Source organism: Scatophagus argus, chromosome 4 (assembly GCF_020382885.2).
Source record: "Scatophagus argus isolate fScaArg1 chromosome 4, fScaArg1.pri, whole genome shotgun sequence".
In the NCBI taxonomy this organism is placed as follows: domain Eukaryota; kingdom Metazoa; phylum Chordata; class Actinopteri; family Scatophagidae; genus Scatophagus; species Scatophagus argus.
The window spans coordinates 467214-492502 of record NC_058496.1 but is presented as its reverse complement, the minus strand read 5'-3'; the positions used below and the strand labels follow the sequence as shown (position 1 = coordinate 492502).

The following is a 25289-nucleotide window of genomic DNA, read 5'->3' as shown; positions in this document are numbered from 1 at the left end:
AGCTTTGGACTGGTGGTCGTCAGTATTAGATGACCTTGTAAATCCAAAATGTTTGCTGCTGACTATGACTTTAAATCATTTTCAATGAGCACAGCTAAAAGCTTTGAAACGTGCCCACACATCCTGAAAACAATAGACACAAAAGCTCCAGAAAAACTTTGGAGGATTCAATCAAATAGATCTGAAGAAAAAAAACTGCTGTAGGAAGAGTATTTCAGCTTTTATTTAGAAGGAGCACAGTTTGTATTTCCGGTCTGGTTCTGCCGTACCTGACACAGCCTTCTGGACTGCAGATAGTAGCGGGCTGATGTTTGATGAGCTCCTCTCGGCAGCAGCTATGCAGCCCCTTCCTCCCAGGAGGTCTAACAGCTGTTAAACTTATTGTCAGGCCAGGAGAAGGGTTTTTAAAGTCTGGAAAAGGTTCCCAGGGTCCTCCAGGAGGCTTTGGAGGAAGAACTTTCTAACGTCTGTTTAACTGTTCAGAGACTCCAGGGTCCCCTTAAGGAATTTCTCCGGGGTCTTTGAATTGGGAATCCAGGAGTCATGGAATACCTTCTTGATGTCTGAAGGAGTTTCTTCCAGTTACTTCCAAGAAGCCCTACAGTTCCTTGAAGGTGTTTCAATGATGCTTGAATGAGCTCTTTAGATCCTTCATCACTTTTTGGTGTCTTTTTGATGATGACTTTTTTAGTTTTGCAGTTCTGCAGAAGGAAGGCCTAAGGAAATTTTACAGGGTTCCAGTGGTCTTTCAAGAACAGTTGCTGGTGGTTCCAGGGGTCCTTGAGGGTTTCAACAGAGCCCTCAGTAAGTTTCAGGGTCCCTACAGGGAGTTTCTCCGAGAACAAACACTATATAGACAAATGTATTGGGACAACTTACCATTACACAGATTGGGACTTTGGTGACATCGCATTCTGAGTGCATGGACATTGGTGTGGAGATGGTCCCCCTGTGTGGCTGTGGCAGCTTCCACTCTTCTGTGAAGGCTTTCCACAACATGTTGGAGTGTTTCTGTGGGAATTTGTGCCCATTCATGCAGTAGAGCATTTGTGAGGTCACACACTGATGTTGGACCAAAAGGCCTGGCTCACAATCTCCGTTCCAGTTCATCCCAAAGGTGTTGGATGGGGTTGAGGTCAGGGCTCTGTGTGGGCCAGTCAAGTTCTTCCACACCAAACTCATCCAACCATGTCTTTATGGAGCTTTGCTTTGTGCACTGGGGCACAGTCATGCTGGAATAGAAAAGGGCCTTCAACAAACTGTTGCCACAAAGTTGGAAGCATAGCATTGTCCAAAATGTCTTGGTGTGCTGAAGCATTAAGATTTCCCTTCACTGGAAGTCAGGGGCCGAGAACAAACCCTGAGAACCAGCCTCTCTATGGGGCTGGTTCTCTGTCTTTTCACTTAGGACATTATAGGGCTCCTCCTGGAACCCTGCTGTTCAACATGAGGCATCTTTGACATGAAAACGCTCGCCTTGAAAGTAAACAAGCTAGCGTGTCAGTCTGGCTCATCTCAGACGAGCCTCATGTCCAGAGTCCCTGCTGCTGTTCCTGAGTAAACCCTCGAGTTTGGCAGTTGAGCGGTGAAAGTCTCCGGCTCCTGGTTTCTTGTCCTCATAAACTCTTTAAACGGACTCCTTTACTTTCTACTCAGCCTCAAAACTTAAAACTCTCACTGATTTAAGTTTGCTTTTCTGTAAATCTGCTGGTTTGTCACTTTTATAGCTTCACTGCTTCAAAGGAAAACACTGAAAATAAACAAGTGGTGGCAGAGGCCGTCTGTCCGCCTGAAATAGAGCTGTAATGGAGGGTTTGTGGCTGTTGGTGTTACACTGTGGTCAGCTTGCTGAGTTATTTCGTGCTCAGCGTTGCACTTTTGTCTGATGGGTGTAACAACAAACCCTCTTCTGTTCGTTTTGTGTGTTAAAACGAGTCTGAACCGGCCCTCAGGTGAACCTTGTATTTACCTCTGTGTGAACACATACTATAAAGGACACCGTACTTAACTTTAACTGCAGTACTTCAGGACTTTTATTAAGTGTACTTTATGGAACTTATGTGTGTTTATGCTGCACTGAGCTTGTATTAAGAATCTAGTTTATCAATACAAATGACAGAGTGGACAATAATTCACCTTTAATTCTCACTGTGGACTGAACCAGTATACTTTAATCAGTATATAAAGTATAAGCAAAAAAAAAAAAAAAAGTATATAAAGTATATAAAGTATAACCAGTATAACATATTTAGTTGACAGTGGTAAAAAAAAACAAAAAACAAAACAAAAAAACAACAACAAAAAACTGTAACAGTAAAAAAACTGTGTAATGAATAATCATCACGTCAGCTGGTCTCTCCAGCTGAAAATTTGAGGAAAAACATTTAAATTTACAGTCTGTGAAATAAACTACATGAATATTTCACCAGTTTTTACACAGTGATGTCACCAGTCTACGACAAAGACAGCTGACGTTGGCTCCACTCCTCCCGCTATGCTGAAGCGAAGCCAAAACACCCCTGATACCAGTGCTGCCATCTTGTTCTGGTGATGTCATTTGGAGTCTGTGCAGTAGTGATCGGGAGGTGGAGCTGCGGCATCGACTTCCTGTCCATGCACCCTTCTGGGCCAGTCAGGAGCAGCAGACATCATACTTGAACAATCATGAGCATTTATTTGATGTGTACTTTTGAGTTTTTATTTTGGCTCATGTCCCATCTACTAACATGGAGGGGGAGGAATTTATGAGCTGTACCGCAGCCAGCCACCAGGGGGCGTCCAGGTGTTTGGGCTTCACATTGGTCTCATGTTGTCCATCTTTATTTCCAGTAAGTGGTATGTTTGGTTTGCACACTTAACATACAAACTGTGTCTCTGGATGTGTGGAGAGGCTTACTAAGCTATCCGGTGGTTTGGATTAAAAGTCAGGCTTTTACATTCTCACAACAACTCACTAAAATTACTAGAGAAGCCACAGGAGTCATCTTAATACGGACAGAAACTATTTGTATAGAAAAAGGTTCTATAGACTGAACTAACATCAGCTCAAACCTGTTTCAGGAGGCGTCACCCTGCCGCCTCCTCCTCCTCCTCCTCCTCCTCTTCTGTCCAGTGGATGTGGGAGATGAACAGGGATGCCACAGCTGACAGGGAGAGGAGGAGGAGGAGGAGGGATGAAGCCACAGACAGAAAGGTTTGAGACCAGATGACCCAGTCTTGGAGATGCCCAGGAGGATGTGGATCGGAGGTCCTGGAGATCCTGGAGTCTGATGCTCAGAAAAACAGAAACACGTCAATGATTTGATGACCTGCAGAAACTAAAGATAAAACTGAGCTGCAGCATGGAAACACAGCTCAGTCGGATAAAAAAGCGTTTCTGCTTCGAAAAGAAGAAAACGTGTGTGTGACTGAGTGTGTGTGTTTCTCACAGACAACAAGAGGAGGAGCAGGAGGCTGCACAAGCCTCATTGTCAACTCTAAAAATACCACATGGGCCTCAGTGTTACTGTGACGACCACTGAGAGCAGAGCAGGAAAGAGACAGGACATCTGTCTGTCTGTCTGTTTGTCTGTCTGCCTGTCTGTCTTTTTCGGGTCAGTTTGCTTTAACTTCCTGCATATACCAGATGCTCAGCTGACCACTTGACGTGCAGCTTGAAGTTGTGGGTTAGAAAAGAGTTAGAACAGCCTCAAGCTAACAGGAAATGACACAGGAAGTGATCACGTCGCAGCCAATTAACAACGGGTTCCTTCACCATTTGCCTCCATTTCCTGTGTGCAGTGCATTGTGGGAGAATCAGCTGTTTCCAGTGCGAATTCATTCAGGTGGATGAACGCTCTGAGCCATCCTGTCTTCCTTCAGGTCCTCAGTGTAGTGACAGTTTCAATCTCTTTGAAACTGTCATGACTTCCTCCTCTGAAATGTCTTCTCACCCACATACCGTTTGTCCATGTGTCTTTGTGTTAACGTCTAGACCGAATATACAACCCTGCAACATCAGTCCTAGAGTGAGACGGGAACTCTCACCTCTGTCTTTAAAGTCCAAACCTTTTTAACAGAGTACACAACTCGGCAGGAACATCTTGGGGTGAAGCAGAGAGTAGTGGTAACAGAACAACGAGGTGTGAAACATATGTTGGGGTGTGTGCCTCTATCCATAAAAATGTAGTTCTCCCCATGGTTGGGGTCTTTCCTCACTCTGACTGTAACTCTGCGTGACGATTGACCTTCTTTTGCAAAGGAATAAAAGATCTTGTCGGCCGGCAGAAGTCTCTATTTCATTCTTCACCAGCAGGAGAAAATTTCCACAACATCAGTCAGGCAGTTGGGGGTGGAGCTACAGCGACTGTGGTATAATTTACGGTATTAAGTAAAGTAAGTTGTGATGGGTTGAAGTTGTAGTATGCAATGCCATATGATAGCATGAAGTACTCATGTTATGTTCTGATTTTGATTGAAAGAAAAGCAAGATACAGCTGTATCAAACAGGTACAACTGTTCAAGGTAAAAACTGTGTAGCTGTGAACTGTCTATGGTAGTGAAACACTGTCTGTGCAACCTCTTTATAATCACTGTGAACCTGAAAAGAACTTCTTATTGTAATCTCGCATAAAACAATTATTTTTTTAAAAAAATGTTACACAAAGAGGCCTAGAAATAATAGTGTCTGAGGCCAGCAGTAACTCGGGCTAAAACTGGAAGCCGGCCAGGAGAAGAGAAACATTGGTGTAAACTGTGCTTAAGCAGTAATTAAAAAATAAATAAATCAGTGGAAGGACCCTGGAATAAGACAAGCAGGTGCAAGATAAATCAAAAATAATGACCTGGGACCTCCAGGTTGGAGGAGAGTTCCTGCCTCGAGTGGAGGAGTTTAAGTATCTCGGGGTCTTGTTCATGAGTGAGGGAAGATGGGAGCGTGAGACTGACAGGCGGATTGGTGCAGCGACAGCAGTAATGGGGTCGTTGTATCGGTCTGTCGTGGTAAAGAGGGAGCTGAGCCGTAAGGTGAAGGTCTCAATTTACCAGTCAATCTACGTTCCTACCCTCACCTGTGGTCATGAACTTTGGGTCATGACCGAAAGAACGAGATCTCGGATACAAGCGGCTGAAATGAGCTTCCTCCGCAGGGTGGCGAGGCGCTCCCTTAGGGATAGGGATCATACAGCAGTTACCAATTAAATGAAACATGTAATGGAAATGTGGAGTAGCTCATTCTCAAAATAAAAACACTTTATGCTGGTGCTCTGACACGAGCTCTGACTAATAACTGCAAATCAGTCATGTCAGCAGACTCCTTCAAGCAATGAAACCTAGTTTACCACTCCAGGAAGTAACCTGACTCTGAGCAGCCAACACAGATGATTGAATTAAATGAATGAATGAAATAAAAACCTTTTGAACGGTAATTTCAGAAACTTACTTGTTCATTCGATTAATTCATCTTTTAAATTGAGGTGAAATATTAAGACACATTAAGCTAACATCTGGTCAATCCATCCATCCATCCATCTTCTACACCGCTTATCCGTCAGGGTCGCGGGGGAGCTGGAGCCTATCCCAGCTGACTACGGGCGAGAGGCGGGGTTCACCCTGGACTGGTCGCCAGTCAATCGCAGGGCCAACACACAAAGACAGACAACCACACACTCTCACAAACAAGACATTTGGTTGGATAAACAAGACTTTTGAAGACATGCCCACAAATTCTGGAAGGCTTAAGAATTAAGAATCACTTTTATTGACAGTATATATATTTTTACACACACACACTGAATTCGTCTTCTGCATTTGACCCATCCTTAGCTGAACACACACATGCAACACCCGGCAAATTACATGCAGTGAAACACACACAGGAGCAGTGGGCAGCATCAAGCGCCCGGGGAGCATATTGGGGGGTTAAGTGCCTTGCTCAAGGGCACATCAGCCAGCTAATGGGGGGGGGGTTCGCATTAATCACTCCACCACACCCAAATTTTTCCTGGCCATCCGGTGGGGGAATTGAACCAGCAGCCCTCCGATCGCAAGTCGCTTCTCCAACCTCCAGTTCACGACTGCCCCCTTAATTTTACAGATGAATTGTTTCATACAATTATAAAATAATTGTTTCCAACAGAACTCTTTGTTTGACATGATGATGAAACCTTGGAGTCACAATGAAAGGAAGTGAAGCATTGAAACCAAAACACAGTATGTTGTTATTAATAAGATCTCAATAAGGCAGAAATTAAGGTTACTAATAAAGGAGAACATTGTTTTTACATTCACTGAACACATGAAGTCCAGTATGGAGTCTCCAACTGGATCACAGCTTCACTAGGGGCAGTCGTGGATCAGCGGTTAGGGTGTCGGACCCGTAACCGGTGGATCGCTGGTTCGATTCCCCGTCCCGGTGTCCATGGCTGAGGTACCCTTGAGCAAGGTACCTAACCCCCACTGCTCCCCGGGCGCTGCACGCGGTCGCCCACTGCCCCGGGTTTGCTGTGTGTGTGTGCACGTCACTTGGGTGGGTTAAATGCAGAGAACAAATTTCGTTGGAGTGAGTTCCCTCCAATGACAAAATATGTCACTTTAACTTTTAACTTTAACTTGTGTCCCTTTGTGAATGTCATGATGTCACTGTTTTGAGCTGCCATGAGCTTTCAGTCACAGAAAGTGCAGATTGTCGCAAACCAACATTTGTTTTGGTTTGTTCTTTAGTGATCATGCTATTAAAACTAATTTCTACATGTTTCTATAATGACAAAGCCATAGTCCTGTACGACTGCCCTCACACATGAACTCTACTTTATCTCGGGATTCAGACACAGAAACGTGACTGTGATCTGCACTGAACAGTGGAAGAAGACAAGATCAATGCAGAACTTATGGCCGACAACCAAACTGCTTTCTTCAGTTAGCAGCTTTCTTCCGACACTTTTTTAGCAGCCAGTCCACTGACACCTCCACCCCTCTGGAAACCAACTTCAGATGGCCACATTCATTATCATCACTGCTCCAGCCTTCCAGTGCAATTTTAAGAGTTGTTTGGTCAAATCCAAAGAAAGTCAGAAGAACTCCGTCAGATAAAAGCTGATAGTCAAATTTCAGATTTGAACGTGAGCTCAAGTACAAGACGTCTGTGGCGTTGTCCTTCGCACAGTTGTTAATGGTGACTGAACCGTGGTCAAAAGCCAACAGGTAAATGTCATTTCCATCACCCCCGACCAGGTAATCATCACCTGTGGACACCAAGATGTCACTGCCGTCCGAGCCTTTGAGAAGAGAACTTTCATAGCCCGACACCAAGATATCAGGATAGATGGTGCCAATGACCGTCTCCACGTCCTTCAACACGTCCCCCTCGGCATCAGCATAGTGGCCTTGTCCAGTCAGAAGGTTAACATAAACCCCTTTACCAGTGTCATGGTCTCCCCGGTACAGAACAGTGTCTCTGCCAGGACCTCCGTCCACCAGATCAGCCCCTGGTCCAGGGATGAAGACGTCCTGGCCAGAGTTTCCCAACATGGTGTCATTTCCATCTTCGCCATAAAGAGTGTCGTCTCCCAAGTCACCAATGAGAGCGTCATCTCCACTTCCTCCTATCAGTGTGTCGTCTCCTTCACCTCCCTCCAAGATGTCATCCTTCCACCCACCAATTAGAGCGTTGTCTTGAGCGTTTCCCAGTATGTCATTGGACTGAAGGGGACAGCCTTGCACTGTATGGACGTGTGACAGATTGTTCTGAGAGCTGAGGTCCAAACGGCAGTCAACCTGAGATTGTTTCAGAGTCACTTTGAAAGCTTCAATGTCAACGAAAGGCAAACCTCCAGTTGAGTTTTGTGACTTCAGTTTAAAATTCACTCCGTCAGAGCTCTGAAATTCCACATGCTGATGCTGGTAACCTTTATTGTAGTTGAGCAAACTCAATTCAAGCTGTTCCTCTTTTGTTGTGATCATCACATTCAGATCTTCTGTTGATGAGCTGAGCGCGACTTGGCTGCCATCAAGGAAATCCATGTCAACCAACACGGTATCAACACTCTGATCTTCTGCAAAGTTATCAATCATTAAGTACTTTCCATATCCATGTTTGATTACGTAAGTGTCCTTTCCTTCACCTCCAAACATCAGCGCCCCTCCGGTGTAAGGATCAAGCAGATTCTCATTATTGTTTCCGACCATGATGTCGAAACCCGAGGAGCCGTACATTTCTTTCACTGAATCAGCCTTATCCATCATCATCTCTTTGCCTTGATGGTCGCAAAAGACTCTTTCCTCTTCTGAAACTTTGAATCTATAACTGAAACACCCAAGTGCTTCAGGTTTCTGGTTTCTGTAATCAACAGTTAAGGGTAACATTAAAGACTCGCCACAGCTGCTGATGTTGGGCATCAGTCCAGCTGTTATTCCATCGCTGGTTTTGACCTGCAGGTGCTGATGATTTTTTGATTCAAACCAGTTCTGTAAAGTAACATCTTTTCTGCCGTATACCAAAATGTTGATGTTCTGTCCTTCACAAGTACATGTTATATGCTGATATTGTTCTTTCAGGAAGAGAACGTCCAAGGCTTGATCTGGCGATTGGTTGTTGATGGTTTTCACTCCTTGTCCTGGTGTGATGACGTACCAGTCCTCTCCTCCTCTGCCCTGAATGAAATCGTTTCCTCTTCCTGGTACAACAACATTGTGTTCTTTGTTTCCTCTGACGATGTCGTCGAACTCTGAGCCGCGGACCTCCGTCACGCTGTCAAAAGCCTCGTCCTTCTGGAGGTCTACCACCAGAGGAGACCGGGAGCTGCTGTAGTCGATGCGGTGGCTTTTTATGCACTTGGTGAACGGGTTTCTCTGCTGGCAGTCGGCCTTGTTGTCTGAGACTGTGAAAGTGATGAGATCTTTTGTGACCACTTGTAAGTGTCTGTCTGCTGGTGATCTGAACCACCTCAACAAAGTCACATGGAGGGCAGTACTGCCATGGAAAGCGTTCAGAACAACATTATCATGTTGCACTCTGACTGTAAAAGTGTGAAGATTTGCTTCTATTATGACCAGGTCTGTTTTAGTGTCTCTGGAATAATTTTCAATCAGCACTGAAGACTGCTGCCTGTCTTTCACCATGTATATGTCTTCTCCTTCACCACCGATCAAACGATCTCGACCTCCTCCTCCATCTATCAGATTGTTCTCTCCGTTCCCGATGAGCACGTCATCATTCCTAGAGCCAAAGATGTTTACCACAGTACTTAGAAGTGGCTGTGACGTGTCCACAGTCTCTCCTTGTGTCTTGAACATCTTGTTAATTCCTCTGGCCACCAGCTGAACAGAAGAAGCCACCCTGGAGGAAATCTCAAACAAGACGCCATCTCCTGACATCATGCTCATGTGACGATACACTTCCCCCAGAAACCACCTTTCTATGGCCACCATATGACTGCCTTCATACATTAACACAACATCATCTCCAGATTTAGACACAGAAATGTGACTGTAATCAGCACTGAAATGAAGAGTGTCTGGCGCTTTGGAAGGATCGTAGTTGTTAATGATTGTTTTCCCCCCATTTTTAGGAATGATGTAAGTGTCTTTCCCACCAGAGCCTTGAACATAACTTCTCTGTGGGCCGAGGTAGAATACGTCATCACCTGGTTCACCGTAAAGCTTGTAGTAGTAACTTAACATGACCTCAATCACATGTTGGTCCTCTGCTTTCTGAATTGCAAAAAAACGATTAGAGTCTCTGTTTCCCGTGTAAGTCCCATATCTTGAATAAGATATAGGTATATAACCTGAAACCACAGTGACAGAACCGGCTGGTATGAACATGAGCACTTTCTTCTGCAGTGTGCTGTACTCTAACTGACGTGACTCTCCCAGGCCAAGAATAATATCCTGGCTTCCCTGTGTGTCAATGTCCCAGCACCTCTTCGTCATCCTCTCATCACTAGATACAAAGTAGTCCATGCAGAGTTCAGACTGACCCTGGTCAGCGAGGCAGAAGTGAATGCCTCCTCCGTTCCAGGAGGAGTCACCAGCAGTAAAATCGATGGCACTGGTTCCATCCTCTTGCTTAGTAACTCTGTAATATTTGCTATAGTCTGATATCTGCGCAACCAGCCTGTGTCCCTCTTCAATTTCGTCGTAACGCCAATCATAAAAAATACTTGCCACATGAATTGCAAAATGCAAAATTCCTTTCCCAAAGCCACGAAGACCAGCCACCAGTTTCTCCAGAACTCCAGCGTCCTTCGGGAGGCTCTTTAGTTCATTCTCTATGCTCATGTAGACATCATCAATAACCATCCGGACAACTGATAGAGCCATGGTGACAGGCGCTATAAACGGTGCCAATTCAGGCTGAGCAATTTCAATAACATCCAAAGCAACCATGCTGACATCTATGCCAGCATCAATGTAGCCCAGAGGGTCACCTCTCTTCACGTCTTCTATAACATTGTATATTCCAAATCCAATTCCCACCAATGGTAAGACTACCATGGTACCCTTCATTACAGGACTTTTCATCACTACTGCTGCAGCTCTGGCGATCCGTGTCTCCGAGGACAGAGCTTGTTTTGCAATAACAGATGTTGCCATAGCTACTGCTCCATGAGCAGTTTGCAAAGCTCCCACCACTTCATGTTCGGTGTCACCTTGTTCATGGGCACGAGCAGCCCCCTTCATCCCCAGCATGAGGCCCAGTATCCCGACAGCAGTCCCAGTGTGCTCTACATACTTGCTGACTTGATGGGAGGACCCTGAAACATGACCCTCCAAGTCATGAACTGCCGTGTCAATGGTCTTCAGCATCTTCTCATTGTAGCGTTGACTCTCTGCAGATAACTTAACCCTGAACTCAACAGGTTCAACTTCAGCAGCATCAGACACGAGGTGACATATGACCTGTCCATCCTCCATTCTGGCACTGCCTTCCTGGATGCGCCAACCTGCCGTATTTTCACCATATTTTGCCTTTAGCTGACTGTTAATTTGTTCTGCAAATAATGCTTTTAGTCTGGAGAAATGGGATTCAAGTTTGAATGAATTCTCCAGCTTTGAGGCAGACATTAGGTCTTGGGATGTTGTGCGACCATCATTGTAGCCTCCTAATGTGCCAGAGGCTGAGGGTTCACTTATTTGTTCTTTAAAAGTTTTGTAATCGTTGATGATGTTTTGTTGATCAGCTGTATTACTTTCAATTATTTGGTATTTTTCTGCAAGCTTCATTATTTCAGACTGACTATTTTTTGTATCTACTTTAAGCCATGATTTGTACTGTTTGACCTCATTTTCTAAGACCATCTCAAGGTGAGACATTAATTGCCCCTCAGTCGGAGGATTTACTGTATTTCCTAATTTGCTAGAACCGATGGGTGTTGCTGAGCCACTAAATCCACGCCTACTTGGGTCAATCCAACTGGACCCTCTTGCCATTGGGTGTTCGTCAAAGAAAAAATCCAGTCCTTGCTCCTTGATGTTGTTATTTGGGCTTTCAAACATATCCAGGGCCGTAAGAACCAGAGGAAATGTTCGGAAGTTTCTGGCCGATTCAGATATAACTGATGCAGTGAAATATGTGGTGCACCAGGCCTCAGTGGAGAGCGGAAGATGAGTTGTGTGCTCTCCAAGAAAAATATCTTTAACATATTGAACATAACGCTCTTTTGAGTTAGGTATATTTTTATCAACAATGTGTGCTCTCATGTCTGGATATTTTTCATTGCCTATCTGTTTTTCAATGCAGTTCCTAATTTCCTTTATTGTGTTCTTATTTTGTCTTTGATTGTTGTCAAGCCTTTTCCCAACTGGATAGTCATACAGATTCTTTGGGTCAACAACATAAATCCAGTCTTTGACCATCAGGTACGTGGGCTTCTCCTCTCCAGTCTTTGCGTAGTGACGGATGACTTTTCTGACATCTTCTCCTGAATTAACCTCGTAACACTTGGAAAGAATATTCTTTAGTTCTTGGTGATCTGTTATCCACTCTATGTTTTTATCATTATTAATGTGTTTCCCTATTACAAAATGCTGCTCTATTTGCCTCAAATTGTTAAAGTTCACTTTTTTTGGCTCGGGCAGGTCTCCGTGAAAGAATCCCCAGGACAGAGCTTCAAGTTCATCACAAACATTTTGGTCAAACTTTGCAGAAGCTTTGTGGTGAATGAATCTCTGTGGCTGGTCTGGCCAGCTGCTTTTGTAGGCCTTAAATCGATTTCCTACATATTCATTAATTAGTGTGTTTCTTTCACTGGTAAAAACTGGTTCTCCTTTGCTGCCAGGCTCATTTCTAACAATCACGTTTCCATTCCGATCAAGGGTTGCCACCACCTTCTTGCTGTCATCTTTATGTCGCCATTCTGCCAGCCCATCTGTGGAGATGTCTTGGGTGATTTTCTCTCCTGTGTGCCTGACCTGCAGCACAGCATCCCTGAGATGCACCTCTGTCTCGATGTTGGCGGTCTCATGAAGCTCCTTCAGCAGGGTTTCAACAAACGCTTTATCTGATCCGACCTCGCAGGCCACCACACTCGTCGTTTTGATTTTATTACCAACCCTGAAGGTTTGTTGCACGATTTTGGTGACTTCTGTGGCGGTGTAATCTGCCAGTCTCACCTGTCCTGAGTTGTCTCTCTTGCCGTGGCCTACCAGCACCAGCCTGCTGTCCTCTGAGAGAGGTACGGAGTCACCGTGAATCAGTTTAGGCTTTTGGTTTTTATCAAGAGCGTAGACAGAGCTGACTTTTGGGTGCTTTGCATAAAGATATTCAGCAGCCTTTCTGACAATAGGGTCATCCTCCATAATGAGGATCTGCTGGTGGTCATACTGGGTGCTATGATCAACTGGTCTTTGTGGAATTCGGTAGCCAGAAACCGAGTCGGGTTGATTCATGACCTGGTAAATCTGATGATTTTCCTGGTTCGTTTCTAACACAGCTTTGACGCCACGGACCATAAAGATCCTCATGAAGTTGTGTTGGAAAACTGTGGTCGTGTTTCCATCAAGGGAGAAAACTGGTACAGCTTCCAGTGACGGTTTCAACATCAGCTCTGCAAGAGACGAACCGGAAAGGCCAGACAAAGTCTGTCCATCGTCGGAAACACTTCCAAATATCTTCACCACAGTGTAGCTGTCTGTTTCTGGTACACATGAGGCATTGTGGAGGCATTCTTTGCTGATTATTACTGAGTAATGAGGATCTATGCTGTATTCCTGCTGGACTCGGTCATTTGTCGACTTTTCTTTATCAGTCGTGACCAGAAGTTTCTGGCTGTAGCTGTGAGAGATCTCTGAAGCGCTTAGCAGCCAGTCCCGTATCTTATGTTCTTCAATAGCAGCCAATAAGTTCTCAAACTCCTGAAAAACAATTAAAAAAAACCCACAACAGATAATAAAGTTAAAAATAGGTGTCTTAAAATCCTCCTCGAATCACAAAATTATTTGTATTAAAAATAAATTAATGTTAAGTACTCTACAACTTTTATGTTACAGTCATGGCCAAAAGTTTTGAGAATGACACAACTATTAATTTTTACAAAGTCTGCAGTTTCAGTTTTTATAATGGAAATTTGTATATACTCCAGAATGTTATGAGGAGTGATTCACTCAACTGCAATTATTTGCATAGTCCCTATTTGCCTTGAAAATGAACTTTATCACTAAAACCACATTTCCACTGCATTTCAGCCCTGCCACAAAAGGACCAGCTAACATAATTTCATTGACACACAGGTGTCACACACATTAACACAGGTGTGGGTGTTGATGAGGACTAGGCTGGAGATCAATCTCTCAGGATGACTCGACACTTGGAACTCGAAGATGGTTCCATTGTTCCTCATCTGTTAGTCATGGTTACCAGCAAGGAAACACATGCAGCCATCACTGAATTGCACAAAAAGGGCCTAACGGGGAAGTTTATTGCAGCGAGTAAGATTGCACCTCAGTCAATCGTCTATAGGATTATCAAGAACTTCAAGGAGAGAGGTTCAATTGATGCCAAACAGGCTCCAGGGCGCCCAAGAAAGTCCAGCAAGCGGCAGGGCCGTCTCCTGAAGTTGTTTCAGCTACGGGATCGGGCCACCACCAGTACAGAGCTTGCTCAGAAATGGCAGCAGGCAGGTGTGAGTGCATCTGCACGCACAGTAAGGCGAAGACTTTTGGAGGAAGGCCTGGTGTCAAGGAGGGCAGCAAAGAAGCCACTTCTCTCCAGCAAAAACATCAGGGACAGACTGATATTCTGCAGAAGTTACAAGGACTGGACTGCTGAGGACTGGGGTAAAGTCATTTTCTCTGATGAATCCCCTTTCCGATTGTTTGGGGCATCTGGAAGAAGGCTTGTTCGGAGAAGACGAGGTGAGCGCTACCATTGGTCTTGTCTCACGCCAACAGTGAAGCATCCTGAGACCATTCATGTGTGGGGTTGCTTTTCAGTCAAGGGAGTGGGCTCTCTCACAATCTTGCCTAAAAACACAGCGATGAACAAAGAATGGTACCAGAACGTCCTCCGAGAGCAACTTCTCCCAAGCATCCAGGTGCAATTTGGTGATGAAGAATGCCTTTTCCAGCATGATGGAGCACCTTGCCATAAAGCAAAGGTCATAACAAAATGGCTTAGGGAACAAAACATTAAGATTTTGGGCCCTTGGCCAGGAAACTCTCCAGATCTTAATCCCATTGAGAACTTGTGGTCAATCCTCAAGAGACGGGTGGACAATCAAAAACCCACAAATTCTCACAAACTCCAAGCATTTATTATGCAAGAATGGACGGTCATCAGTCAGGATTTGGTTCAGAAGTTGATCGACAGCATGCCAGGGAGAATTGCAGAGGTCTTGAAAAAGAAGGGTCAACACTGCAAATATTGACCTATTGCATGTAATTCTCAATAAAAGCTTTTGATACTTGTAAAATGCTTCTAATTGTATGTCATTATACCATAGAAACATCTGGCAAACACCTATAAACCCTGAAGGAACAGACTTTGTGAAAATGTAATATTTGTGTCATTCTCAAAACTTTTGGCCATGACTGTATGTAGTATGATTGAGTTCAGTTCTTCTGAATTCAGTGCTGCTTCCAGTTTTCTTTGAAATACCACCTACCTGCCCCATCTTAATTACACAAGCTGTGAAACTCTTCTCACACTCTTGCAAATTATCCTGCAAGCCCATTGGGTTTAGGTCAATGTCCATCCTAAAAGAAATTTCATGTTTGTATCACAAAGGGGAACAAAATAACATATCTTTAAAATCTGATAAATATCACATGAACCACCACCTTAACATGGTGGAGGGGTTTGAACATCCAAATGATCCTAGGGGCTATGTTGTCGGGGGGCTTAATGCCCCTGGTAGGGTCTCCCAAGGCAAACAGGTCCTATGTGACAGGTCTGACTAAGAGCGGTTCAGAAGCCTCCAATGAGGTGGCTTGGGCATCTGTTTTGTATGCCTCCTGGACGCCTCCCTGGGGAGGTGTTCCGGGCATGCCCCACTGGGAGGAGGGCCCGAGGAAGACCCAGGACACGCTGGAAGGACTATGTCACTCGGCTGGCCTGGGAACACATTGGCGTCCACCCAAAAGAGCTGAAGGAAGTGTCTGGGGAGAGGGAAGTCTGGGCATCCCTGCTCAAGCTGCTGCCCCCACGATCTGGTCCCGGATAAAGTGGAAGAAAATGGATGGATCACATGAAGTTAATCTGACTTCAGTTTAAGAGTACCTTCCATAAGAAACAAAAAGTTTTGCTATGCTGTTGAAAGATGGGTAGCCACACTAGATGTCTTTTCTGGAACCCTTTGTCAAGCCACATTTAGTGGCCAGGTAAAACAAACCAGTCTCTCAGACATTATGTTCATTTTATTTATGGCAAAGTAGTGTGAAGGATGACTTGAGTCTCTCAGCCTTAGGAAAAAAAGCTGCTCTGTAGTCTGGCAGTGTGGCAGCGGTTACTTCTGTATCTCTTGTAAGACAGCAGCAGGGTGAACAGGCTGTGGTTGGACGCTGAAATTTAATTTTCCTTAGGTTCTGCGCACCCTCACCTCACTGATATGATTAGTGTTCAGCAGATGGGTACCAGCGATGCTCAGGGTAGTTTTAAACACCTGCATCAGAACCGTACAATCCTGAACCCACTGTTCCTGCATAAGTTAATACGAAGTTTTACTTAAATTCCAAATGGTAAAGGGACTTCCATTTATAAAGTGCTCTTCAAGTCTACCATCTCCTCAAAGTGCTCTCACATACACTTACAGCCATCGGGAGCAATTTGGGGTGCAGTATCTTTATCAAGGACTCTTTGACATGCAGGGACTTCAGTGTAACTCCTGAGAAACAGAAGTCCCAAACTTCAGTCATTTCTGAGCTTCCTTTGCCAGGATGGAGGTTGATTCAATGCACATAAGAAAACTGTGTTGTGAGGGCTGGACACAGTGGAAGGACATGGCTGCCGCTCAGCTGTCGAGACCCGGCTTTTTTTTTCGGTAACTTTGCTCGTCATGGTTGTAATTCTGGACAGTTTCTTGTTCTTAACCCTACGTGCCCATATTATGTGAACATATTAAAATCCAATTTTTCTGATTAGATACTCACAAGACTCACAAGACAAGATTAAAAATATACAAACACACACACCACAAATGGCAGTTAGCAAACCAGTTCTCAGCAGAACTATATTAAAAACCTTGGCTGAGAATATTACCTTTTGATGGATCTCTGGACTTTGGCCCCATGGGTGGATGTGAACCTGAGATGAAACAATATCAATTGTTAAAATGTATTTTCTCTTCATTAAAAGACACACTCTAACAACCAGATGTGGAGTCAAGTCACAGGGACTGAGTCTTACTTAATTGTTCAATTAAAGAAGAACCAAAAGCAGTGTGTGATGAAGCATATTTCTTAATCTCAGCTAATGCACCCTGATTACTTCCTGTAGTCTGATGTATGCTGCCTGCCGTCCTCGTGTGGCAGAGGCTGAGGTCAAAAGACTATGTGGTTAGGCTGAGAGTTTTTATACACGTCAAAAGAGAGAATAATTCATCAGTGCCAATCATTTAATCTATAAAATATCAGACAGCAGTGAAAAATACCCTCCATAATTTATTTCAGTCCAAGGTGATTGCTTTAAATTCCCGAAGATGTTTACATTACAGTGATATAAAATCCACAATTCCATCTTCAGTCTGACATTGGCTTTGTTCCAACTGACTTCAGTGCAGGAGTGGAGTTTGTTTTCCTCCTGCAGCAACCTCTGAGGCTGAAAGATGAAGATGAACGTGCAAAGCTGAAAAACTGCACTTCCAATCTGGTTTCGCTCCTCACTTTAAAATATCCTACTTTAAATCAGAAATAAACATGTTTTCAGCCCGGTGCAAAAACAGCTTACGTCTCTATAGCTATTTTATTTGAATGAGTTATTTAACTCAGTTAAATTACATTGAGGCCTAAAGTTACAATTAACCCCGTAAAGCCCACTGTTGCAGAATTACAACATCAACAAATGTTTTTTTGTTTTTTTTTCATGTCACATTTACACAGTTAATGGGTCCTACTGTTTGTCCTCACAATGCTAATGGATCGAAGAAGTGTTCATAGGGCCGGTCATCTGGCCACGAACTCACCCTACCTTAAACATTTTTTTGTTTTTATTACAATGTCTAGAACACATACATTTGGTTATTTTGGAAAACATTCATCAAATTTGATTTAGAGCTTGTCTGTGTTGTAATTCTGCAACGCCTGGTCCGAGTGGCCGTCAGATGGCCTGTGATCCTCAGTCAGGACATCAGGACGCCGCACTTCTCACATGCTCACAAACTGAACAGAACTGCGGCAGAAATTTAAAGTGTTAGATGATTAATTGTAACTACGTGTTAAATGTGCTTTTCTGTTAAATTTTTACTTTAGCTTAGACCATAATTAAACACAGGAATAAGTTGTATGTGGTATTTGAAACTGCATCCTCTATAGCAGTATCTTAAACTCCCCATCTTTGTAGTTTTCTGTTTGCTTTTTAACTTCTAAATGATCCTCAGCTTTTTTATGAGTGTGGCCCAAGTAGCAGTTTGGAGCATTAATCACTCCAACACACCCAAACTTTTCCTGCCCGTCCGGTGGGGGAATCGAACCGGTGACCCTCCGATCACAAGCTTCTCCAACCTCTAGGCCACGGCTGCCGATAAGTAGAGAGCATAACAGGCCAGACAGACGGTACTGTTTGAATGTAGTGGAATTTTGATTATCATTTGCATTGAAATGATTATACTTTGATGGATAATACTTTGATCACTACCCTCAACACAAGGTCTACCACCATAGATAGAGAGATAGATAGATAGATAGATAGATAGATACTTTATTGATCCGGCAGTGTAGGTTAGAGAAAAAGTAAGCAAACAACCAAACAAGGCCTAACTGTTAGTGGGAAAAACAGACTAAACATACTAAATAAACTAACATGTGCTACATAAAGTACAACAGAGTGCAGACAAAGCAGGTGGACCAGACTGACTGTGTGTGTAAAACCAGAGGCTAAAGAGCCACAGTGTAAACACATGTAAACACATTGTTACTCAGAAATGAGTTATAAAGTGCAGGCTAACTGTGCCAAACAACATAAGGTAAGTGGAATAAATGTCCTCAGATTTTTACGCCTGATGTGACTCACAGACTGATGGGCGAGCTGGACGAGTAGGGCAAACCAAGACGGTGCTGGCCTACTTCACAGACAGTCCCGCCATGTTGACTCTGCCCAAAACTTATTAATACAGTCTATGATTTTCCAGCCAATCATTACAGACCAATGGATGGAGAGAATACAAAAATATTTTGTCTTTCAATACATGTCATCAAAGCAGAGGGGATGGATTTTTATTGTAATTGGTACTTTTAATCAATAGCAGGCTCCATTTTGTCTATAGTAGAATCACTATTCCAAACAGCAAAATACTATTTCCTATCAAAATTTCAGATGAAATCAGAGGAGAGGGTGGAGTCAAAATGTCTGCAGCCATGCGAATAAATCACGCTCCGTTCCCCAAAACGCATCAGCTCACCCTTAATATGTAAACAGCTACTCAAATATCTGCAGACTGCAGATGTACCTGACGTTTGTGAAGATACCTTTGTTTTGAAGGGTTGTCGAGTTGTTCCTGAAACATGTGCTCAGACAGTCCTCTGAGGCGGTGCAGTGCAGCCACGTCAGGCCGGAGCTCCGCCCACTCGCCATCTCTCAGCTCTGTGGAACAAAGTGGACTCGTCAGGATCCACGGGATCGGCTGAAGCTGCAGCCACACTCCTCTGAGTGAGACGTGTCAGCGTCTCCCCTCATGATGGAGGACAATCCTTCAATCATGTGGTCATGAAAAACCTCTTCTGGGAATACTTTTCCAATAGATAACGAATTAATAAAGCAACCGCATCTCATATGAAAACTGCATTTTGGTTAAAGCTGAGAAATTCAGTATTTAAAGCAGCAGGCGGCCTCTAGGGGGCGCTCTGTGCCTCAGTCATTAACACACACTTTGACAGTCGCGGTATTGATTTCACAAAGGTTGTGTCTTCACCTTCACAGGCGTTACCATGGTAACCACACAGAGGGGAGCCTAAAACAGGTCTTACTGAATTGTCCAGTGAGGCTGAGGACGACGAAGAGGATCAGGAGCCTCAGGATCGTCCAGCTCTCCATCCGACCCGCCATCAGCCTGCAAAATTCATTATTTACGATTAGTTAATTACAAACAGAAAAAAACACAAGATAACAGGGAGGTGCTGATGCATCAAGCCTTTAGTATTATGACTTATTTTACTGATTTTATTTTGTTTTACCTTATTCTATTTTATTTTTATCTTATTCTACTATTATATGTCACTCGTTCTTACGTTCTATGTTTGCACCAATCACCAAGACCAATTCCTAGTAATGTGAAACCTCTTCACTTACATGGCAATGAAGACGATTCTGATTCTGATTCTGATTCAGCTTGATTAAAAACGTTTGGGTCTCGTCTCAGTTTAAGAGGAAGACGGATAGCGTTAGCCTTATGACATTTCTCACCAATTTACTCGTGTTTTAGAAAGTGGTTTTGTGTGATTGGTCGATCCACTGAAATACACAGCATCCTATAAGCTGTACCCACACTGGCAGATGGGACAAATTGAAGATCATTTAAAATTCTCTAAAAGCTCTCTCCCCCGGAGCTCTTGTGCTCCATCTCTTCTCAGCACTTGCTACAGCATGTTGCTGGATCCAGAATCTCCTTCCCCCTACCCTCTGAGGCCTGGTACCACTGCTGGATCCAGAACCCTCCATGGCCCTGCCTGGATCCTGCTGCTCCTGCTCTGCACTGTTCTCTCTATCCTCCCTGTCTCTCCTCTCCCCCTCTCCTGTCTCTTCTCTCCCCCCTCTAATGTCTCCACCCTCTCCTGTCTCTCCCCCCTCTCCTGTCTGGTAAGGGTTAGGGTTAGGTCTGCCTTCCTCTGGTCCGCCGTCCTCTGGTCCACCATCCTCTGGTCAGCCTTCCACTGGTCCACCTTCCTCAGGTCCACCGTCCTCTGGTCCGCCGTCCTCTGGTCCACCGTCCTCTGATCCACCGTCCTCTGGTCCACCGTCCTCTGGTCCACCGTCCTCTGGTCCGCCTTCCTCTGGTCCACCGTCCTCTGATCCACCGTCCTCTGGTCCACCGTCCTCTGGTCCGCCTTCCTCTGGTCCGCCTTCCTCTGGTCCACTGTCCTCTGATCCACTGTCCTCTGGTCCACTGTCCTCTGATCCACTGTCCTCTGATCCATCGTCCTCTGGTCCACCGTCCTCTGGTCCGCCTTCCTCTGGTCCGCCTTCCTCTGGTCCACTGTCCTCGGATCCACCGTCCTCTGGTCCGCCGTCCTCTGTCGCTCTCACCCTGCAGATTTTCAGCGGCTGGTCCCCAGGTTCTTTTGGCCAAAAACCACTGACCCACCTGTGCCTGATCCTTTTTTTTGTTACTCTGTCGCTGCCAAACAGTATGGTCAATGTTAACACAGGAATGCTGATTAAAAAGAAGTGCATGGGTTAACATTACATTTATCAACGACAGCGAAATGCTAACGTTAAATTCATGCCTGAACACAAGTAAGTTACTGTTAATTAATTAATATCTTGCTGCTGCTTCTTAACTTAATGCTTGTCAGACTTGAGTTGTGTGACAGCAACAAGTAAATGTTCTTTCATACATTCAAAACTGCTTTGGGATTTGTGACCTGCCAACAAACTGCTGACTGCCATTGATCCGTTCTCCATGTAGTCCCAATCCTTCTCCTGTTGCGGTGGCATTCAAGCAGGTCATACCTTCTTCTGTAAGCTTTATTGACGGAGGACTTCCTGTTCGGCATTACTGTCCCCAGCAGTTTGGACATGGAATTGCCTCCACCTATAATCTGAGCATCGTTCTTGGACGAAGGACAGATGAGTGATGGGACAGGGGCACTTAATCAGCTTGGGCCAATGCGCCTGTGGCCCCACCCCTAGAACTGACTCTGGTTTGGCTGTATGGAGACTTAAGGACGATGTTCTGGATTCTGACATGTAACACGACGAAAAACATTAACGGCGAGCAGTAAATATTTCATCAGAGACGGGAACCAGAAGTCGGACTCTGGCATGTCACCCAACACTGCTGAGCAACGCCAAGCAGGTCAGTAATCAGCCAACCTGTGCAGCCTGTCAGTGGATTTCAGTTCAGCTGCAACAGGACACATTTAAACTACATTTACACTGAAATGTCTTGTTGTTAACTTGATGTTAACAACGCAGGTCAGGTGCTGTCTGAGATGTTACTGAAGAGCAAGATGATCAGTTTCATATCAACTCTGATAAGGTACACAGTATTTTATCTGATGGTGTTTAACCTGATAGATGAAATGTGCTTCTTCTTGTTTAAACCTCAAGGAAATCAGTTGTTAGGAACATCCCAGACGTGATTGTACATTTAGAGAGGAGGTGAAACTGCTGACATCCTGCTGCAGAGCCAATAACCTGTCTCTGAACGTGGACAAGACAAAAGAGATGTTTGTTGACTTCAGAAGACAGAAGAGACCGGGGGGACCACACACTGCTGACCGTTAATGAGTCCTCTGTGGAGATCGTCAAGAGCACCGAATTCCTTGGTGTCCACGTGGCGGAGAAACTTACCTGGTCTCTCAACAGCAGCAGAGCCCAGCAGCGTCTCTGCTTCCTGAGAAGGCTGAGAAAAGCTCATCTTCCGCCCCCCATCCTGACCAGCTTCTACAGAGGGACTATAGAGATCCTGAGCAGCTGCATCACTGCCTGCTTTGGGAGCTGCAGCTCCCTGCAGTGGACAGTGAGGACGGCTGAGGATCATGTGACAGACATGACAGACATTTACACCACACGTGGTGGTGCATCCACACATCCAGCAGAATTGTGGATGCACCACACACCCAGCACTCTCGATCACATGGCAGGAGGAAAAGGGCATTCGCATTCAGCATCCAGTAACGTCAGTGCAAAGGCAAAAAACACAAATCAGCATGCAATGCAGTATTTAAAGTATAAAGGACTTAAATGTAGAGTATGAAGAAGTATAAAAATATAGAATATACAAAAAATTAAAAACAACACTAGAATAAAACAGTCTAACAGCTTGTAAACAATTACAGCGTGATAGAGTGACGAAGGAAATGTGCAATCTGGACAGAAACTGTCCAACACGTCGCAGCCAACTCATCTGTTTCCTTCCATTTCCTGTGTGCAGTGCTTTGTGGGAGAACCAACTGTTTCCAGTGTGAATTCACTGAGTTTTAAATCAGCTTTATTTGTCATAAATACCTCCGTAAACGTGTTTGCCTCACCTCTCTGTGCTCTTTTGTGCTGATTTTTCTTCTGCGTCCCAGCCAATCACACCAGCTGATCAGAAGTCAAAGGTGATCTGATGATCAGTAATCAGTCAGAAGCTCCTCAGTGTTGACAGGTGAGCCGGTCAGTCCAGGAGCAGTGGAGGTGGATGAATGTTCTGAGCTGTCCCGTCTTCCTTCAGGTCCTCAGTTCTCGATATTCGGTTGGGTGCGGGGCTACAGTGACCTTCAGACTGAGAGTCAACAACTGGACTGAGAGCTGCAGCCAGAAACGCTGAAGTGACAGTGAAGTCTGGATCATGTTTTCATTTCATTTTTCTGACTGATTTGTATACAGTTAAACATGTCGTAAACACGAGCACATCATCAGCTCAAAGGTGAACTTTGTATAAACTTTATATTTCTAGCATCTTTCAAACAGTGCAAAGTGCTCTGTGATAAACATAACACATTTAGAACAATCTAAAAATGATCAAACGAGTGCAATCGCTGGAGAGGCATTTTTAATAAGTGGGTGTTCAAACAGATGAGACCACAACACTGACCTCTTCATGCCTGTCAAAGACTCCATCACCTCCGTCTGTCACTGCAGACCCTGGACCAGAACTGATGTCCCTGACGGAATCCGGACAATATAAAAGCCCTCTAATCAGCTCTGAAGATGACCATGATCAGGGTCACATGATCATGTTTCCTGGCCCGAGTCAGAGTCCTGGCTAACAGAATTGGTCTCATCCTTCAACAGGACTTAACCACTGAATTTTCATGTTGTGTGTGTTTTGATCAAAAAATGATTAAGAGAAATTCCTGCTCTGCTGAGTTACAGAAGGAGACAATAGATCAGTAATCACTATCTGTGTCTTATCAGCACTTAGCTGGACTTTTTGTTTAGCAGGTTTTCAGTCTTCTTATGCAGAGTCACAGCTTAGATAAATCTGAGTATCATCTGCATAAAAATGGAAATTTTGATGTTATGTGTATGTATACGCTAGCCAAGAGGGAGTACGCAAACTGCAGAGAGGACTGGACCCTGCCGTTGGACACCTGTCTTTAATATTGCATTTAAACCACCACAGAGCAAAGTAGGAAAACATTTCATCTCTACATGTCTTGTCTGATGCCACATCCCAACGTCATTCAGAGAGGAAAGAGAACCTGGGTTGTTGTGACACAATACTGGAGTTGCTCGACTACTGTGGTGGCTTTCGTGGAGGAAACAGTCTGCTCTTGTCCTTCTTCAGAATCAAAGAGACAGAGGCTTGACGGAGAGACTGTGGTATTACACATGTCAAGCTTTGGTTTCACAGTACATCTGAAAAGGTTGTTTATGGACGGACACGCTGGTTGCCAAGTGATGCATCTAACGGGAGTGAACAGAAACTGCTGGACAGCAGGAGGGAACCCATCAGAGCCTTCGAATCACTTGTCACGTATCTAATGGTTCTTCTGAAAAGTGGTGGAGTGTGACTACAGTTCAACACCTGAAGGTTTTACTGAAGTTTCACACACTCATCTCAGAGAGAGAAATGTCAAGTAAATGACAAATAAAGGCAGAAATGTTACACTAACTGACACAGAACGACACAAACACAACATGCTGTGGGTCCAGTAAAGTACAAAAAGGTTTATTCCATTAAGTAAACAAGGGTCAAAAGACCGAGAGAGGAAGACAAACTTTACTGACGGGCAGGGAATCAAAGTCCAGGTAATCTGGCAGAAGTTCAAGTGGTGGACTCTCCTGAACCAACAAGAGTCAGGGGATGTGAAAGTTAAGGTGGACGTGGAAAGACGGCAGCTAGATTGATGATCTTGGATATGGACCTTGGAAGCCTGGATGCAGTTTCCTGGAGGCCGACTGTGCTGAACAGACTGCAAAACTCAATACCACCACAGGCAGCATGGATGAGGTGGAAGTGAGGTGGTCCAGGCCTTGTTGTGAAACAGCACTGCAGCCCTCTGCTGATCAGCTGAAGAGGCTGGAGACTGGTTTAAAAAGTAAAAAAAACACCCATAATGTGGCTTGATGCAGTCCATCCCCTGTGATCCAATTCTCCAGAAGGCCAGAGAGCCGCTAAGCTAAAAGGTGAGGTGGGTGTTTGAACGCGTAGACGAGACGTGAATGAGCTTCCATGCGGCAGGTAAACATCATGCCGATCTTGCCATTTTGAGGTGAACTGTTCCTTTAACTAGTAAACAGGTCAGATAATTTTACAACATTAATCCAACGAGGAGCGTTCAGACGAAGTAAAATCAGTTACTGTTCTGTTCTATTCCACGATGGAAAATCGTGCCTCATGACTGATGTCCAGTCGTCTGTTCTGTCCCTGCTGGTCACTGATTGGCTGTCTGTCGACAGGTTTGCACAGCACATCAGGCTGCTGCTTTGAAATAAAAACACCAGGCAGAAATACTTTTTAACTCAAGTCAATGTTGATTTATTACTTGAAACGTTTTATGTTGTGACATTT

The 25289-nt window shown here is 44.5% G+C and overlaps 1 protein-coding gene across 1 annotated transcript; it reads right to left on the bottom strand.

The window, feature by feature from the left end:
- Positions 1–6589: 6589 nt before the first annotated feature.
- On the bottom strand, positions 6590–23424 carry LOC124057873. The gene is made up of 7 exons (XM_046386498.1): positions 23367–23424; positions 22819–23080; positions 19594–19676; positions 19096–19210; positions 16673–16717; positions 15081–15171; positions 6590–13332 (listed from the first exon to the last, which is right to left on the bottom strand). The coding sequence occupies exons 3-7, from the start codon at positions 19670–19672 to the stop codon at positions 6892–6894; spliced, it is 6771 nt and encodes a 2256-aa protein (XP_046242454.1). The 5' UTR covers positions 19673–19676; positions 22819–23080; positions 23367–23424; the 3' UTR covers positions 6590–6891.
- Between the last annotated feature and the right edge of the window lie 1865 nt (positions 23425–25289).

What these genes read in the sequence shown, in the direction of transcription:
- LOC124057873 (XM_046386498.1), bottom strand. Translation starts at nt 19,672, where the DNA reads ATGGCGGGTCGGATGGAGAGCTGGACGATCCTGAGGCTCCTGATCCTC. An exon ending in GTCCAGAGATCCATCAAAAG is followed by an intron (nt 15,172 to 16,672) that starts GTAATATTCTCA and finishes AATTTCTTTTAG; the next exon opens with GATGGACATTGACCTAAACC. An exon ending in GTGTAATTAAGATGGGGCAG is followed by an intron (nt 13,333 to 15,080) that starts GTAGGTGGTATT and finishes ATTGTTTTTCAG; the next exon opens with GAGTTTGAGAACTTATTGGC.